The sequence below is a fragment of the Alosa pseudoharengus genome, unplaced genomic scaffold (assembly GCF_046254945.1).
Source record: "Alosa pseudoharengus isolate Yale_2024_CS ecotype anadromous, Long Island Sound unplaced genomic scaffold, YU_APseudo_1.1 YU_APseudo_1.1_scf_17, whole genome shotgun sequence".
NCBI classification, from domain to species: domain Eukaryota; kingdom Metazoa; phylum Chordata; class Actinopteri; order Clupeiformes; family Clupeidae; genus Alosa; species Alosa pseudoharengus.
The window spans coordinates 1,724,209-1,741,196 of record NW_027468640.1 but is presented as its reverse complement, the minus strand read 5'-3'; the positions used below and the strand labels follow the sequence as shown (position 1 = coordinate 1,741,196).

The following is a 16,988-nucleotide window of genomic DNA, read 5'->3' as shown; positions in this document are numbered from 1 at the left end:
CGGACGGTGATGAGCGCTGTAGAGTGGGCGGGGCCGGACGGTGATGAGCGCTGTAGAGTGGGCGGGGCCGGACGGTGATGAGTGCTGTAGAGGGGGCGGGGCCGGACGGTGATGAGTGCTGTAGAGTGGGCGGGGCCGGACGGTGATGAGCGCTGTAGAGGGGGCGGGGCCGGACGGTGATGAGCGCTGTAGAGGGGGCGGGGCCGGACGGTGATGAGTGCTGTAGAGGGGGCGGGGCCGGACGGTGATGAGTGCTGTAGAGGGGGCGGGGTTACGTAACTTAGTAAATTCCCTGCAATAAGGCAAAGCACAGCGTTGGCTTTCTGCGCATTGAAACACTCGGTATTATCCGGCCCTCTGTGTCTTTCTTAACGTCAACTAATGTGTCATCTTGATAAACAAATTAATAAAACGACTAGTAAACTAATGTGTCATCTTAATAAACAAATAAATAAACGACTAGTAAACTAATGTGTCATCTGTGTGTTTTGCACCTCCGTTCTAATGTTACGTCACCGTTTGTTTACAACTAGAGTGGTAGGCAAGAGTGGTAGGCAAGGCACTGCAGAGTGGTAGGCAAGAGTGGTAGGCAAGGCACTGCAGAGTGGTAGACAAGCCTACAACAGTCGGGTTGCATAGGCTACACATAGTTACAAATAGCTTCAAAATGAAAATTTTAATATCAAATATTGACCGGGATGCCGACCACTTGTAGGCCCTAACAGTTGGTTTTACAATAAGAAGCAAAAAGACGACGAACGACCGTTTAGCCTACCTATCCTCATGGTTGTGGAGGATGATCGTTAGCAGCTGTGAAGTCTTTTATTCTCAAGATGGCCTAATGGTGTAGCCTAGGCTACTGTCTACGAAGACGTAGGCTAAAATACAACTATCTACAGTCATCCAAAAATGAGTTGCCAGAGATAGGCTATGAAGGGAAAAAGTGCAGCATTGTAAACATGGCAAGAATATTTTTACCGGAACAGTTTGTTCTTATTTGTCTCGTGAAATTTGTGCTTGTGGACATCAGTCACCTAGTCACCTATCTTCTGTCCTTCTATTTCAAGTTATCACGAGTGTCATTTGATTAATAATCACAACAAATGCTAATAAATGAAAACAGAATAGGCTTATGTGCTATAGCCTGGTCAGTTAGGCTAACTCCCTTATGTCAAAATAAACTGATTTGATCCTATGAATTGTTTAGCGATCACACACAACAACTTAACACAGCAACCTCAAACACCACTGTTGAACCTAGGCTACTGCTTCAGTCATGCAAGAAATAAGCAGTTTATGAATTATCTTTACCCCGTTTAATCAAGTCCATATGACCAAAATAACAGCATATTTAAAGGCTGAGCTAGCCTAACATACACGAATCCGGCGAAACTACCGGAAGTAAGCGGGCGCCTTTACTGAGCTGTTGCTGGGTAGCGTTGTGCCAGTGTCTCCTATTGGATTGGATGCTGGGTAGCGTTGTGCCAGTGCCTCCTATTGGATTGGATGCTGGGTAGCGTTGCGCCAGTGTCTCCTATTGGATTCGTTGCGTCCACTGGGATAACAGCCCGCGATTTACGACTGTCTCTCTACTTCTTTTATAATGTCGAGTGGGAAAACGTGTTCCGTTTTCAATTGTTCCAATAGCAGCAATAAAATTACCAGTTGGAAGAAAAAACAATGTGAGATACACAAAATACCCCGGGTCGACTGCCCCTGTCTGGTAGCCTAACGTTACCACACTGTTTGCACAGATAGCAGTTAGCTGTACCTTACCCTTTCCTTTTGAAATGTGAAAATTAGATAAACAATTATCACAACTGAAAAACATGAATTTGTTTATTTGATATCCATTCATTTATGTATTGTTGCCAAATGGACAGATGTTTTTATAGTTTCCTCGTTAGCTAGCCTAGCTAGCATAGTTATTGCTAACATTAGCTAGCTACAGTAGTTAAGTAGATATAATATCAACCTAGTCCCAATTATGTCTTTATTTCCCCATTCTCTACTCTAAGCTATTTTCATAAATAATCTGTAAGATCGCTTGTTCATCTGTGACTGGAGGCCACTGTCTAACATCATCAACCCAACAAGCCATACTGCCTGGGTGTAGCTGTCATTGAGGGTGCGTTATCACGGAGGTTTGTTTATATACCAGTAACAGCTCAGTAATGGCGTCGCCACAAGATGGAAGCCTACACAGAACGCTCGTCGGATTTGTGTATAGCCGATGCTGCAATGGATAACTAATAAAAAGTTTCATGCAATTAATGAACTTTATCACTCACATTCGGAGTTTTTTTTGGGTGGTTATATATCCATGCAGATCGTCTTCGAATAAGCCATCGCTGTTATATGTTATAATATGTTACAGGATTCATGACTTTAACGCCATTAATGTTACATGATGCTGACTGACGCTGGCTATAACTGTAGGCTACCGTTTTAACGTCTGCTGAGTCTACTGCCTACCAAAACCTGTCGCTGTTCAGTTGAAGTTAAATGATCAAATATTGTTTGATTTTGTGTCAACTTTCAGAGGGAAGACATGTGTGATCCTTTCTGGCCAAATTTCACAGCTTCTAAGAAAGTCTATCGTCTTTGTGTAAACCGAGTTTTGAACAGAGAAAAACATTTAGGCTACCATTAGGCTACATGCAGGTTCTCCCATAACGTTATCGATACAGATCAATGCACCAAATCAGGGCGATTTTAGCTAAATAACGTTCCTGTGACAGGCTATCAAATATTGAACAATGGGATAACGTTTCATCATCACCTTTATTGATGCCTGAAATGTGGACATTGCTGAAATACAGAGATGTAGCCTACTGAGAGGCAGCTGCACACAACGATGTTCAGTGGGTTCAACTCGTCCCTTGCCCACCAGCTGGATGTAAACAAAGCTATAGAACCTAGAATACGTCACATGAAAAACGTTAATAAACAACAAAATAACACAGAGACAACTAGCAATATGTATCAACACACACACACACACACACACACACACACACACACACACACACACACACACACATACAGACACACACACACACACACACACACACACACACACACATACAGACAAAGTTGTGCTTTTTTTCAAACAGAACCAGAGAGGTGTATTAACAGAGTAAGAGCAACCTCACACACACACACACACACCCACCCCAATACATTTACAAATGTCCTTCAAATCCTTGAACAACTCAGGAGAAGTCTGGACAAGAACCAAAATAATCTTCCCAAAATGTTTAATTACCTAAAAAGTTGATAATAGACCAAGGGCAGGGGCTAGCCAACACACACGCACACACACATGCACGCATGCACGCACACACACACACAGACACACACACACATACACACACGCACACACGCACGCACGCACGCATGCACACACACACACCAGGAGCAGTGGTACGCCAACTTCTAAATGAACTGTCTGTATGCCACTGGACGGGGGAAACTTGTCCACAGAGAACAGCGATAAATCACACACACACACGCACGCACACATGCACACACACACACACACACACACACGCTCACGTTTCCGTCCTTTTGTGAGAGGCCTCAAGTCACACACACACACACACACACACACACACACACACACAGAAGCAGTCTTCAGCTCTTTTACGAACCAAACTCTTACAGGTGGAATAAAGCCTTTGAGACACACTCATAGACACACACACACACACACTCAGGGACACACACACACCCCTGATCACACACAAACACACAGGCAGGGGGAGGGTGGTAGTCTTACCCTCACACACACACACACACACACACACACAGCAGTCTTACCCACACGCACACCCAGCAGTCATACCCACACACACACACCCAGCAGTCTTACCCACACACACACACACACACACACACACACACCCAGCGGTCTTACATTCACATACACACACACACAAACACACACACCCAGTGGTCTTACCCTCATACACACACACACACACACACACCCAGCTCTTACCCACACACACACACACACACACACACACACACCCAGCGGTCTTACCCACACACACACACACACACACACACACACACACACACACACACACACACACACAGCTCTTACCCTGGGAGAAGTTGATGAGTCCGAGCAGGTGCAGCATTTTGAGGCCAGCACACACGATGAGGACGATGCCCAGCGTCTGTAGCCCCTCTGCCTCCCACACCGAGCCCAGCCCGTCGCCATGCCGACCGCCCGCACCGGAGCGCCCGCCGCCAGCGTCCACCCCGGGACCCGCCGGACCGGCAGTCCAGTTCCCCACCACCCACTCCAGCGTCCACACACACACACACACACACACACGCACACACACACACGCACACACGCACACACACACACACACACACACACACACACACACACACACACACACACACACACACACACACGCACACACACACACACACACACACACACACGCGTCACACTGGGGAACCCCAAACTCTCACACACAAGTCCAGTATTCAAGATGCACAAGCCCAACTGCCCCAACTAAACACACTGAACTGCAGAGAGAGTGTGTGTGTGTGTGAGAGAGAGAGAGTTAAAGAGAGAGGGGGGAGAGAGAGATGGGGGACATAGAAAGAAAAGAGAGGGAGGAGGGAAATAGAGGAGAAGAGAGTTGAAAAGAGGAAAAAGAGAGAGAGAGCAGAGAGAGACGAGAGGAGAGGTAGAGAGGAGAAGCTCCAGCTGAGAGGACAGAGTGTGAGTGTGTGAGAGTGTGTGTGTGAGGGGAGAATGGTAGAGCTGGAGTTTACGCCTCTCCAGTGTCTGAAGTAAGCCACCCCTCCTTTCTCTCCTCCCTCCCCCTCCTCCCTCTCTCTCCTCCTCTCTCTCTTCCCTCTCTCTCTCTACCTCTATCCTACTTTCTTTCCCCCTCATGAACTCTCTCTTTCGCTCTCTCTCTCTCTATCCTCCTTTCTTTCCCTCTTATGAACTCTCTCTTTCTCTCTCTCTCTACCTCTATCCTCCTTTCTTTCTCTCTCTCTTTCTCTCTCTCCTTGTTTTCCTCTCTGTGCCTCTTGATTTTGTCCTTCTCTTGTTGCTGTTCTACATCCCTCTCTCCACCCCCACTCTCTCTACATCCCTCTCTTTCTCTCTGTCTTTCTCTCTCTCCACCCCCCTCTACAGGTTACAAGGATGGATGGATGAAGTGCATTTGGCTTTGAAAGAGAGAGAGAGACAGAGAGAGAAAGAAAGAATGAAAAAAGTATAAGAGAGAGAGAAAGAAAGTGTGAAAGAGAGAAAGATAGAGAGAGAGAAAGAGAGAGAGAGCAATATGAAACAAAGAGGAAACGGTCTGATAGATCCACACATCCACACACACATCCACACACACATCCACACACATCCACACACACATCCACACACATCCACACACACATCCACACACACATCCACACACATCCACACACACATCCACACACACATCCACACACATCCACACACACATCCACACACATCCACACACACATCCACACACACATCCACACACACATCCACACACATCCACACACACATCCACACACACATCCACACACATCCACACACACATCCACACACACATCCACACACACATCCACACACATCCACACACACATCCACACACATCCACACACACATCCACACACACATCCACACACATCCACACACACATCCACACACATCCACACACACATCCACACACATCCACACACACATCCACACACACATCCACACACACCCACACACACATCCACACACATCCACACACACATCCACACACACATCCACACACATCCACACACACATCCACACACACATCCACACACATCCACACACACATCCACACACACCCACACACACATCCACACACATCCACACACACATCCACACACATCCACACACATCCACACACATCCACACACACATCCACACACATCCACACACATCCACACACACATCCACACACACATCCACACACATCCACACACACATCCACACACACATCCACACACATCCACACACACATCCACACACATCCACACACACAAACTGATTTGTTTCCTCTCAGGTTTTGGATGTGAAAGCAAACAGCCTGTGGGTCTCACACACACACACACACACACCCTCACACACACACACACACATTGCAGCCTGTGGGTCTCTGTGTTCAAACACACACACACACACACACACACACACACCACACACACACACACACAGCCTGTGGGACTCTGTGTTCTGGCAGAGTTGGCCAGAGAAGTCCGGCTGCAGGGAGAGAGAGACGGCTACAGCACAGCGCCATCTACTGGTACAGCACAGCACAGCACCATCTACTGCTACAGCACAGCGCCATCTACTGCTACAGCACAGCACAGCGCCATCTACTGGTACAGCACAGCACAGCGCCATCTACTGCTACAGCACAGCACAGCACCATCTACTGCTACAGCACAGCACAGCACCATCTACTGCTACAGCACAGCGCCATCTACTGCTACAGCACAGCACAGCACCATCTACTGCTACAGCACAGCGCCATCTACTGGTACAACACAGCACAGCGCCATCTACTGCTACAGCACAGCACAGCGCCATCTACTGCTACAGCACAGCGCCATCTACTGGTACAGCACAGCACAGCGCCATCTACTGCTACAGCACAGCGCCATCTACTGCTACAGCACAGCACAGCACCATCTACTGCTACAGCACAGCACAGCACCATCTACTGGTACAGTACAGCACCATCTACTGCTACAGCACAGCACAGCACCATCTAATGCTACAGCACAGCACCATCTACTGCTACAGCACAGCACAGCACCATCTACTGCTACAGCACAGCACAGCACCATCTAATGCTACAGCACAGCACCATCTACTGCTACAGCACAACACAGCACCATCTAATGCTACAGCACAGCACCATCTACTGCTACAGCACAGCACAGCGCCATCTACTGCTACAGCACAGCACAGTGCCATCTACTGCTACAGCACAGCACCATCTACTGCTACAGCACAGCACAGCACCATCTAATGCTACAGCACAGCACCATCTACTGCTACAGCACAGCACAGCGCCATCTACTGCTACAGCACAGCACAGTGCCATCTACTGCTACAGCACAGCACCATCTACTGCTACAGCACAGCACAGCACCATCTAATGCTACAGCACAGCACCATCTACTGCTACAGCACAGCACAGCGCCATCTACTGCTACTCTACAGCTCCATCTACTGGTACAGCACAGCACAGCTCCATCTACTGGTAGAGCACAGCGCCATCTACTGGTACTCTCTCAAGGACTATGATGGCTGAGTAATAACGATATATTGCACTTCTCTAGCTGAAAATAGTCACCTCAAACAACTTGAGCAAACCCTGCCCAGAACCCAGATACATCAGTATACTTTATTACTGTTTAGGACAACACTTTATAATAACTACTCACTATTAAGCATTTATTAAGCATTTGTAAACGTAAACTATTCCTAAATGCTTTGTCCTGTCAATCAGGCACCCCAGCTTTGATTGACAATAACTCAAGCCTACAGCGAGCCTCGAAGACAAGACCTGGATATCCTTGTAGCTTAGAATCACACGATTCCGATGACATGTGATCACCATAAGAGTCCTACAGAACACCCCTCAAACGTCATGCAATGAGGATTCTAGCACTTACCACCTGACTAGAACGGACACACTGTATAAAAACAGCACTTTTTCTTATTGTACTAGACCGTTTTAAATTGTTTTACATTTTTCTAGAATTGTTGAGAGAATTGTTTTAAGCTTTAATCGGTTTACTGTGTTGTAAGTCGCTTTGGCTAAAAATGTGTCAGCCAAATGTAATGTAATGTAATTAGTAGTGTGTAGTTATTAAAGCAGCGGTTCTTAACTGGTCTGGCTTTGGGACCCACAATTTCCCATGTTCATGTAGTCGTGACCCGTATGTTTTTAGCGCTCAAGCCAATGGTGAGCTACATGCTACAACACACACAGTGCCAACGGCTACGGTGAGCTACATGCTACAACACACACAGTGCCAACGGCTACGGTGAGCCACATGCTACAACACACACAGTGCCAACGGCTACGGTGAGCCACATGCTACAACACACACAGTGCCAACGGCTACGGTGAGCCACATGCTACAACACACACAGTGCCAACGGCTACGGTGAGCTACATGCTAAAACACACACAGTGCCTGTAAGCCTACTTGTTTGGAGCATGCTGATGTGATTTGTGAAGTCTTCAACTCCTGTTGTCACCTTTCAAAGTGCTCAACCGTTAGTTTCCTTGTGGCATTTCAGTTTTAATGGTTTCCCTTTCTCATGTGCCAGCAAGTCACTGCACACAACACACTGGGGTTTCGGTCCCATTTTGCCCTCAATTTAAGTGAATCCATATTATTGTTTTAACCCACAAGCTCCGCAACGTCCGTGTCGTCCATTATCCCTTACATATGCTGCATATCAACAAGATCACACCACTATGAACTCATATGCTGCATATCAACAAGATCACACCACTATGAACTCATATGCTGCATATCAACAACATCACACCACTTTGAACTCATATGCTGCATATGACAAGATCACACCACTATGAACTCATATAATCACACCACTATGAACTCATATGCTGCATATCAACAAGATCACACCACTATGAACTCATATGCTGCATATCAACAAGATCAAAATTATGAACATAATCTTAAATGAACATTAGATCTCTTCTAAAGATCTTTTGTTTTTTTTAATTCCTGATATTAGATCTCTTCTAAAGTCATGTTTTTTTATTCCTGATATAAATCCTAATTATATTTTACTTTGAAAAGATGATGAGAGGATGATTGACAGGCAATCTTTTCAGAAGAGGATGATTGACAAGCGATCTTTTCAGAAGAGGATGATTGACAGGCGATCTTTTCAGAAGAGGATGATTGACAGGCGATCTTTTCAGAAGAGACAATTTTTTCAATCTTTTTTGCTACTGACCATCAGTGCAAAGAACCCTCCGCTGGAACCTTGACCATCACGGCTAGTCAATGAGTGTGTGTGTGTGTGTGAGAGAGAGAGAGATAGTGTGTGTGGTTGTGTGTGTGTGTGTGTGTCACTATGTGTGTGTGTGCATGTGTGTGTGTGTGCCACTATATGTGTGTGCGTGTGTGTGTGTGTGCTGACATTATGAAACATCTTTATACGCCTCTCTGAACCACTGGAGTCAGCTCATTTCTAAAACACCAGGATCATAAAGCGCTGAGGTGTGTGTGTGTGTGTGTGTGTGTGTGTGTGTGTGTGTGTGAGAGAATAAGCACATTTTGTTTACGGAGTTGCAATTAAAATCTCTGAACCATAACTGCCCTTCAGCTGCTTATACAAGGCAAGACAGAATTACACACACACACACACACACTCTCACACATACACACACACTCACACACACTACACACACACTCTCACACACACACACTACACACACACACACACACACACACACACACTCACACACACTACACACACACACACACACACACACTCGCACGCACTCACTCACTAATTCTGTCTTGCCTCACGCACGCACGCACGCACACACACACAAACCTAAACACACAGTGAAACACACAAACGCATGCACACACACACACACATAAACACACAAAAGCATCCGTGCACACACACACACACACACAAACACAGAGAAAATCGGGGAACAGAATAGAATAGAATAGAATAGGATAAAATAAATCTTTAATGTAGCTACAGTAGCCTACACCAAGGTGGAAATTTTTCTTTGGCTCACCAGACATAAAAGACAGATAGACATACAGCCACAATACCATCTCAGACATATGAGTTGAAATATCATGATAAAATACATAGACAAGAATAAGAGTAAAAAATACATAAAAATAAGAGTAAAAGAGGAAATAGAAGAAATAGCGTCTCAGTTTGATATTGTCACTTGGTTTGATTGAGGATACTGATGGCATTTGGAGTAAAGGATTTTTTAAATACACTTTTGGCCAGAGGCACTCTGTAGCGCCTCCCAGACTTCAAGAGCTCAAACTGGCTAGAAAGAGGGTGTGTACTATCTGCAATGATTTTCCTAGCTTTCTTTCTCATTCTGTCAGTATATATTTGTGTCAGATGTCTTTGAGGTCTTCCTACTATTTTACTAGCCACTGACACTATCCTGTTTAGTTTGTTCCTGGATATACAGCTTAGGTGTCCAAACCAAGCAGAGAGGTGAAAGGTTAACACACTTTCAATGTGTGTGGTGTATACTAGCTCAGTTATCTGAGCACTAACACCCAGACGGCTCAGTCTTCTAAGGAGACTAAGTCGTTGTGAGCATTTCTTAAAAATGTACTCGGTGTTGTCTGAAAAACTCAGATGGTTCCCACAGTTTCAACTGCTAGGCCATTAAGTGAAACTGGCTCTGTTGTGTCTTGTTTTTTGCAGAAGACTAACTCCTTTGTTTTTGACACATTGATCTCTGGCTCGCTATCAGTGCACCATGCTTCAAGGGCCTTTATGTGTGCTAGATAGGAGGCCTCACCAGAGGGGTCAGTTTTTTGTAAGAGGCTAACTTACACTACTAACGCCATGTCATCCGCATATTTTATCAATTTAAAGAGGCTATCATTGATAGAGAACTCGTTAGTGAATAGAGAGAAAAGTAGAGGGGAAAGGACGCTGCCTTGTGGGCAGCCTGTACTGATGGTTTGCACTCCTGACAAAATGCCATTTACACATACCCTCTGAGGGCGACAGGAGAGGAAGTCTCTGATCCAGAGAATTAGGCCCTTATCTATGTTCATTTTGGCTAGTCTTTTTTAGCTTTGTGGAGAATTTATGGAATTTATGGTTTATGGTCTTGTGGGGTGTATAAGGCACCCTACTGCCAGTGGTTGGTTGTGTGAGAGTTTGCACACCTCTTCTTCCACTTCCTTATTGGATACCTTTGGCTGTCCTGTAAAAGGCTGCGTTTTGTCCTTGCATTGTTGCCATAGCTAATCAGAAGCGGTATGCTTTACATTGGGTAGGTTGACTGTATAAAGCACTCTCCACTTTGTTTTAATTTTGTAACTGTAAAATGTTGTTTACATTGAAAACTTCGATATACCACCTGTATTATATTACTTTACATGTATTGTTAGGATTTGGTAGCAATTCTAGCAACTTAGAGAACGTTTATTAATGTTTTCATTATGACCACGAGTTCATTCGCCTTTTTTTGTTACTGCAACTGGATAAATAAATAATCTTTCTTACAACGTTGGAGTGTGCGTCTAATCCCACCCAGACTTTTACGTTTTTTATTGGACATGGAACTTGGACAAAAATGGACACCACAGTGTGTGTGTGTGTGTGTGCGTGCGTGCGTGCGTGTGCATAGATCAGCCGTATAGATACAATTTCAGCACCTCTTCAGATTCACACAATGAAAACACTGAGAAGTGGAAGGTTATTCAGTCTAGCCACCCTGCTCTGTTAACGGACAAACACACGCCATGCCACAAAATGATTCACACCCCTGGCAAATGTTTATTTCCTCTTGACCAATATGTTTGTTTCTGACTGAAAATGACACTGCCACATGCCAGAAAACCTGGATTACTGCTATAAAGGTGCCTCAAAACCTGGATTACTGCTAAGAAGGTGCCTCAAAACCTGGATTACTGCTAAGAAGGTGCCTCAAAACCTGGATTACTGCTAAGAAGGTGCGGCCTACAATCCTTGCGGAGCCATAGAGAGGCCTGGTAGGTAATGCCTTAGCTATGTAAAGCACATTGTGTCTACCTGGGGTATGAAATGCGCTATATAAATAAATTGCCTTGCTTTGCCTTGCCTGGTAGGTATTACATGGACCATGTTGAGAGCTGTGAAGAGGCCTGGTAGGTGTATGGTATATGAGCCATGTTGAGAGCTGTGGATGTGAGTAAACATGTTTCAAGTGTTTCCAGTGTACAAAAAGCTTTTTTTGTTTCTCCCACATTGTGTGTATGTGTGTGTGTGTGCCTTGCAACCTTTTTGCATGTATCAGTTTCATTTTCAGTCAGAACAAACATATTGGTCAAGAGAAAATCAACCTTAATTCAATATTTGCCAGGGGTATGAATAATTTTGTTCTTAACACACATATATACACACACACACACACACACACAAACAAAGTCACACATACATACCCACACACACACTAGCATGAACTCCCATCCAAACCATCATGCACACACACACACGCACACACACACAGCCGTTGCAGTATTGTATGATGCAAGATGCAATACAAATGGTATTTGAATTGAACTGAATTGACAGAGAGAGAGAGTGTGTGTGACAGAGAGGGAGAGAGAGAGAGAAAGGGAGAAAGAGAGAGAGAGATAGAGGGAGAGAAGGAGAGAGAGAGATAGAGAGAGAGGGAGAAAGAGAGAGCGAGCGAGCAAGAGAGAGAGGGGGGGAGAGAGAGAGGGAGAGAGAGAGAGAGATAGAGGGAGGGAAAGGGAGAGAGAGAGAGAGAGGGGAAGAGATTAATTAATTAATTAACCATGTAATTAATGCCAAGAAAGTAAATAATGTGTTTCTGGTTATTTACCAGACAAAGTGCTGTATCATTATCCAATCCAATCCAAACCAATCCACTTTATTTATATAGCACAATTTAAACAAACACAAGGTCTCCAAAGTGCTGTACACCCCAACAATAAAAGGACACAGTAGGATAAAAGTAATAAAATAAGATAAAACAACATAAAATTAAACAAGTAAAATCAAATCAAATAAATAAATAAATAAAGTGCACTGCCCACACAACACATTTAAATCACATCAATCACGCTACCTGGTGTTAAAATCTAGAGAAAAAAGATTGCAATAGTATATCATTACTACACGACATCTCACAATTAAGTATTACTATAAAGTAGTTCCATCTGAACTCTGAGATATTATAATTTGTATTACTTTTTATTTTATTATAATTTGTATTGCTTTTTTATTGTATTATAATGTGTAGTATGTTTTTTTATTTTGTTATAATTTGTATTACTTTTTTATTTTATTATAATTTGTATTACTTTTTTATTTTATTATAATTTGTATTACTTTTTTACTCTTTTATTTTGTTAGGAACTAGTAGTTGTGTTGTGAGCTGATTTGACTCCCTTAATACGTGTCTGTAGAATGAAGTGTTACTGTGTCAGTGATCCTTTAATATGTGTCTGTAGAATGAAGTGTTACTGTGTCAGTGATCCCTTAATACAGCGGTTCCCAAACTTTTTTCCCCGCGGACCACCTTCTACATCCTGACTCGGCTCGCGTACCCCCACCATCCAACACATAAAAAAGTAACTCATTCTATTGACGCATTCCAGGCATCGTTGTTTAATTAGCCGCCCTACATGATAACATAATCAAAATGTGCAACTGGTCTATGAGCTCTCACGTTACAAAAACCAGTGGAGAAGCACATTAGAATGGTTAGGTAGCATCTCACTGCAGACCACGCACTGTGGCTTTGGGCAGTCTGTCTCCCAATCCATCATACTTTCGCTTTCTTCACGCAGTCTTTTCTGTCTCGTTCTTTCTTTTATCCCCCTGCGCTCCATCTCCACCTTCATTAGTCTGCCCCCCATCCCATTCCATCGTTACCTGTGTCCTGCTCTGTTTCTCTCGCTTCTCCTCTTCGATCGCTTTAATTAGGCCTTTTGGACAGTGTCCCTGTTTTTAGCCAGTTTTCCATGTTTACGCAGCCTTCTACCTAGCTATACTTCAACGAAACTAACGCGCTAGATATTCTGGCTGCCCGCAGGAAATCACATGTAGCCTATTGTGTGTAGCTTATTTTTTAATGAAAACATACCCTATTATAGAGTTTACAAATTATTTCCTTTAATTTCACGTTTCCATATCATTATAACCCGATTCGAAATTATGTATTATTTATTAATTAATTAGAGTATTAATTAATTAATCATTTTTAACTCCTTTCCGCCATTTCCCTTTTCATCTCGCGTACCCCCTAGTGGCAGCTCGCGTACCACCGGGGGTACGCGTACCACAGTTTGGGAATCCCTGCCTTAATAGGTTCCTGAGACTCGGTACGTTTGCATGACACTATCGTGTTACTGTAGTCCGACTAAAAGCAAACTTTTTAAATGCATGTAAACATGTTAGTCTGACAGAAACAGAAAACAGAAGTGGTTCAGTTCAGTACGGTATAGTATGGTTTGGTAAATGCTGAACTGGCTTTTTGTCTACCAACAGCACCCTTACTTGTAGGCGGGGTGTAGGTGCTTTTTGACTACCAACAGCACCCTTACTTGTAGGCAGGGTGTATGTGCGATGCCAAATGTGACACAACAAACAACAGTAGATAAGACATCCAACATCTCTTTATTTTTCTGTTCAGCAGGCATCAGCTGTATACGGCTCTGGGGTCAGGTAGTAAACAATGGGATGCTAACTATCCTACGTACCATCAGCGGAATACGGCTCTGGGGTCAGCTACATCCAGTACAGTTATTCTGCATGACTAACAGCTAGGCTAACAGCTAGGCTACACCCAGTAAAGTTATTCTGCATGACTAGCAGCTAGGCTACATCCGGTACAGTTATTCTGCATGACTAACAGCTAGGCTACATCCAGTACAGTTATTCTGCATGACTAACAACTAGGCTACACCCAGTACAGTTATTCTGCATGACTAGCAGCTAGGCTACATCCAGTACAGTTATTCTGCATGACTAGATGCTAGGCTAACAGCTAGGCTACATCCAGTACAGTTATTCTGCATTACTAACAGCTAGGCTAACAGCTAGGCTACATCCAGTACAGTTATTCTGCATGACTAACAGCTAGGCTAACAGATAGGCTACATCTAGTATAGTTATTCTGCATGACTAGCAGCTAGGCTAAATCCAGTACAGTTATTCTGCATGACTAACAGCTAGGCTACATCCAGTACAGTTATTCTGCATGACTAGATGCTAGGCTACATCCAGTACAGTTATTCTGCATGACTAACAGCTAGGCTAACAGCTAGGCTACATCCAGTACATTTATTCTGCATGACTAGATGCTAGGCTAACAGCTAGGCTACATCCAGTACAGTTATTCTGCATGACTAGATGCTAGGCTACATCCAGTACAGTTATTCTGCATGACTAGATGCTAGGCTAACAGCTAGGCTACATCCAGTACAGTTATTCTGCATGACTAACAGCTAGGCTACATCCAGTACAGTTATTCAGTTATTCTGCATGAGTAACAGCTAGGCTACATCCAGTACAGTTATTCTGCATGACTAACAGCTAGGCTACATCCAGTACAGTTATTCCATAGATATATACACTAGATGTCGCCTTGACTACTGCTGTTCATTGGAACGAATGCGTCAATCGAGACGCCATCTTGCTTCAGTGATCCACTCCTCTATAATGCATTAGCGTCAATCTGGGCAAAGATCTAGCGGAAAAAAAATCACCATAAATCGTCAAAATCTCAAGCAATTATCTAGGCATGTATGTATGGTTGAGTCTAGAGAAAACTAAGCTTAAGACGATAATAAAGATACATTTTACCCGTCTAGCCCCATAGACTCCCATTCATTCTGCACTAGCTAGCGGCGGCCCCTAGAGGAACAATGAGTAAACTGCAACCAGGTTCGATACAATGAAAGTAAACAGGCTCTTCGTAGACAGGCTCTGGTTGAGGCCACATACCCCTCGTCTCGTTTACTCATGTAAGTTGTAATCTCACCAGAAGTTGCTGTAGATCTGTAGAACATTTACCTCTGCTACTACATAGGCTACGCCAGTCGTTACTTTTATAATCATGGGTCAGTGCCATGGGCAAACGAGATGTAGCTGAATTCATAAATGACAAAGCCATGAGAAAGGTGATTTTCTTACGTTTCAACAACAAAGAAGCCGATCTGCCATCATTGTGAGAAGTTCCCAAATTTGTCGCTAATCGCTAAAAAGGTTTTCTATCTAACGCTGACAATACAGGATAACTAGTTTAGCGCTTCAGATCCCTGTACCAAGATGGCGGCGGTGTTGACGCATGCTGAGAAGCAGAAGGCGACATCTAGTGTATATATCTATGCAGTTATTCTGCATGACTAACAGCTAGGCTAACAGCTAGGCTATATCTAGTACAGTTATTCTGCATGACTAAATGCTAGGCTAACAGCTAGGCTACATCCAGTACAGTTATTCTGCATGACTAGATGCTAGGCTACATCCAGTACAGTTATTCTGCATGACTAGATGCTAGGCTACATCCAGTACAGTTATTCTGCATGACTAACAGCTAGGCTAACAGCTAGGCTACATCCAATAAAGTTATTCTGCATGACTAGATGCTAGGCTAACAGCTAGGCTACATCCAGTACAGTTATTCTGCATGACTAACAGCTAGGCTACATCCAGTACAGTTATTCTGCATGACTAACAGCTAGGCTAACAGCTAGGCTACATCCAATAAAGTTATTCTGCATGACTAGATGCTAGGCTAACAGCTAGGCTACATCCAGTACAGTTATTCTGCATGACTAACAGCTAGACTACATCCAGTACAGTTATTCTGCATGACTAGATGCTAGGCTACATCCAGTACAGTTATTCTGCATTACTAGATGCTACACTACATCCAGTACAGTTATTCTGCATGACTAGATGCTAGGCTACATCCAATACCGTTTTTCTGCATGAGTAACAGCTAGGCTACATCCAGTACAGTTATTCTGCATGACTAGAGTAACGGAGTTGAACTGAGCTAGCATGCTAGTTGCTTGTGTAAATCCTCACACCCCTAACCTTAAGAACGCTTCTAACCACTGAGTTGGAAGCCTGGGCACAACTGAACACATACACAACTTAAGCACTGCGTTTGTAAAAATAGTTTTAGAAGATGATTATAGTGGAAGAT

General features: G+C 44.0%; 1 protein-coding gene across 1 annotated transcript in view; it reads right to left on the bottom strand.

Annotated features, from left to right (window-relative positions):
• Positions 1 to 4,258, bottom strand: part of kcnip4a (potassium voltage-gated channel interacting protein 4a) — a 62,662-nt gene extending 58,404 nt beyond the window's left edge. Inside the window, exon 1 of the mRNA XM_076288439.1 lies at positions 4,112 to 4,258. Coding sequence (XP_076144554.1) covers positions 4,112 to 4,148 — 37 coding nt within the window. The 5' untranslated portion in view covers positions 4,149 to 4,258. The remainder of the gene's footprint in view (positions 1 to 4,111) is intronic.
• Between the last annotated feature and the right edge of the window lie 12,730 nt (positions 4,259 to 16,988).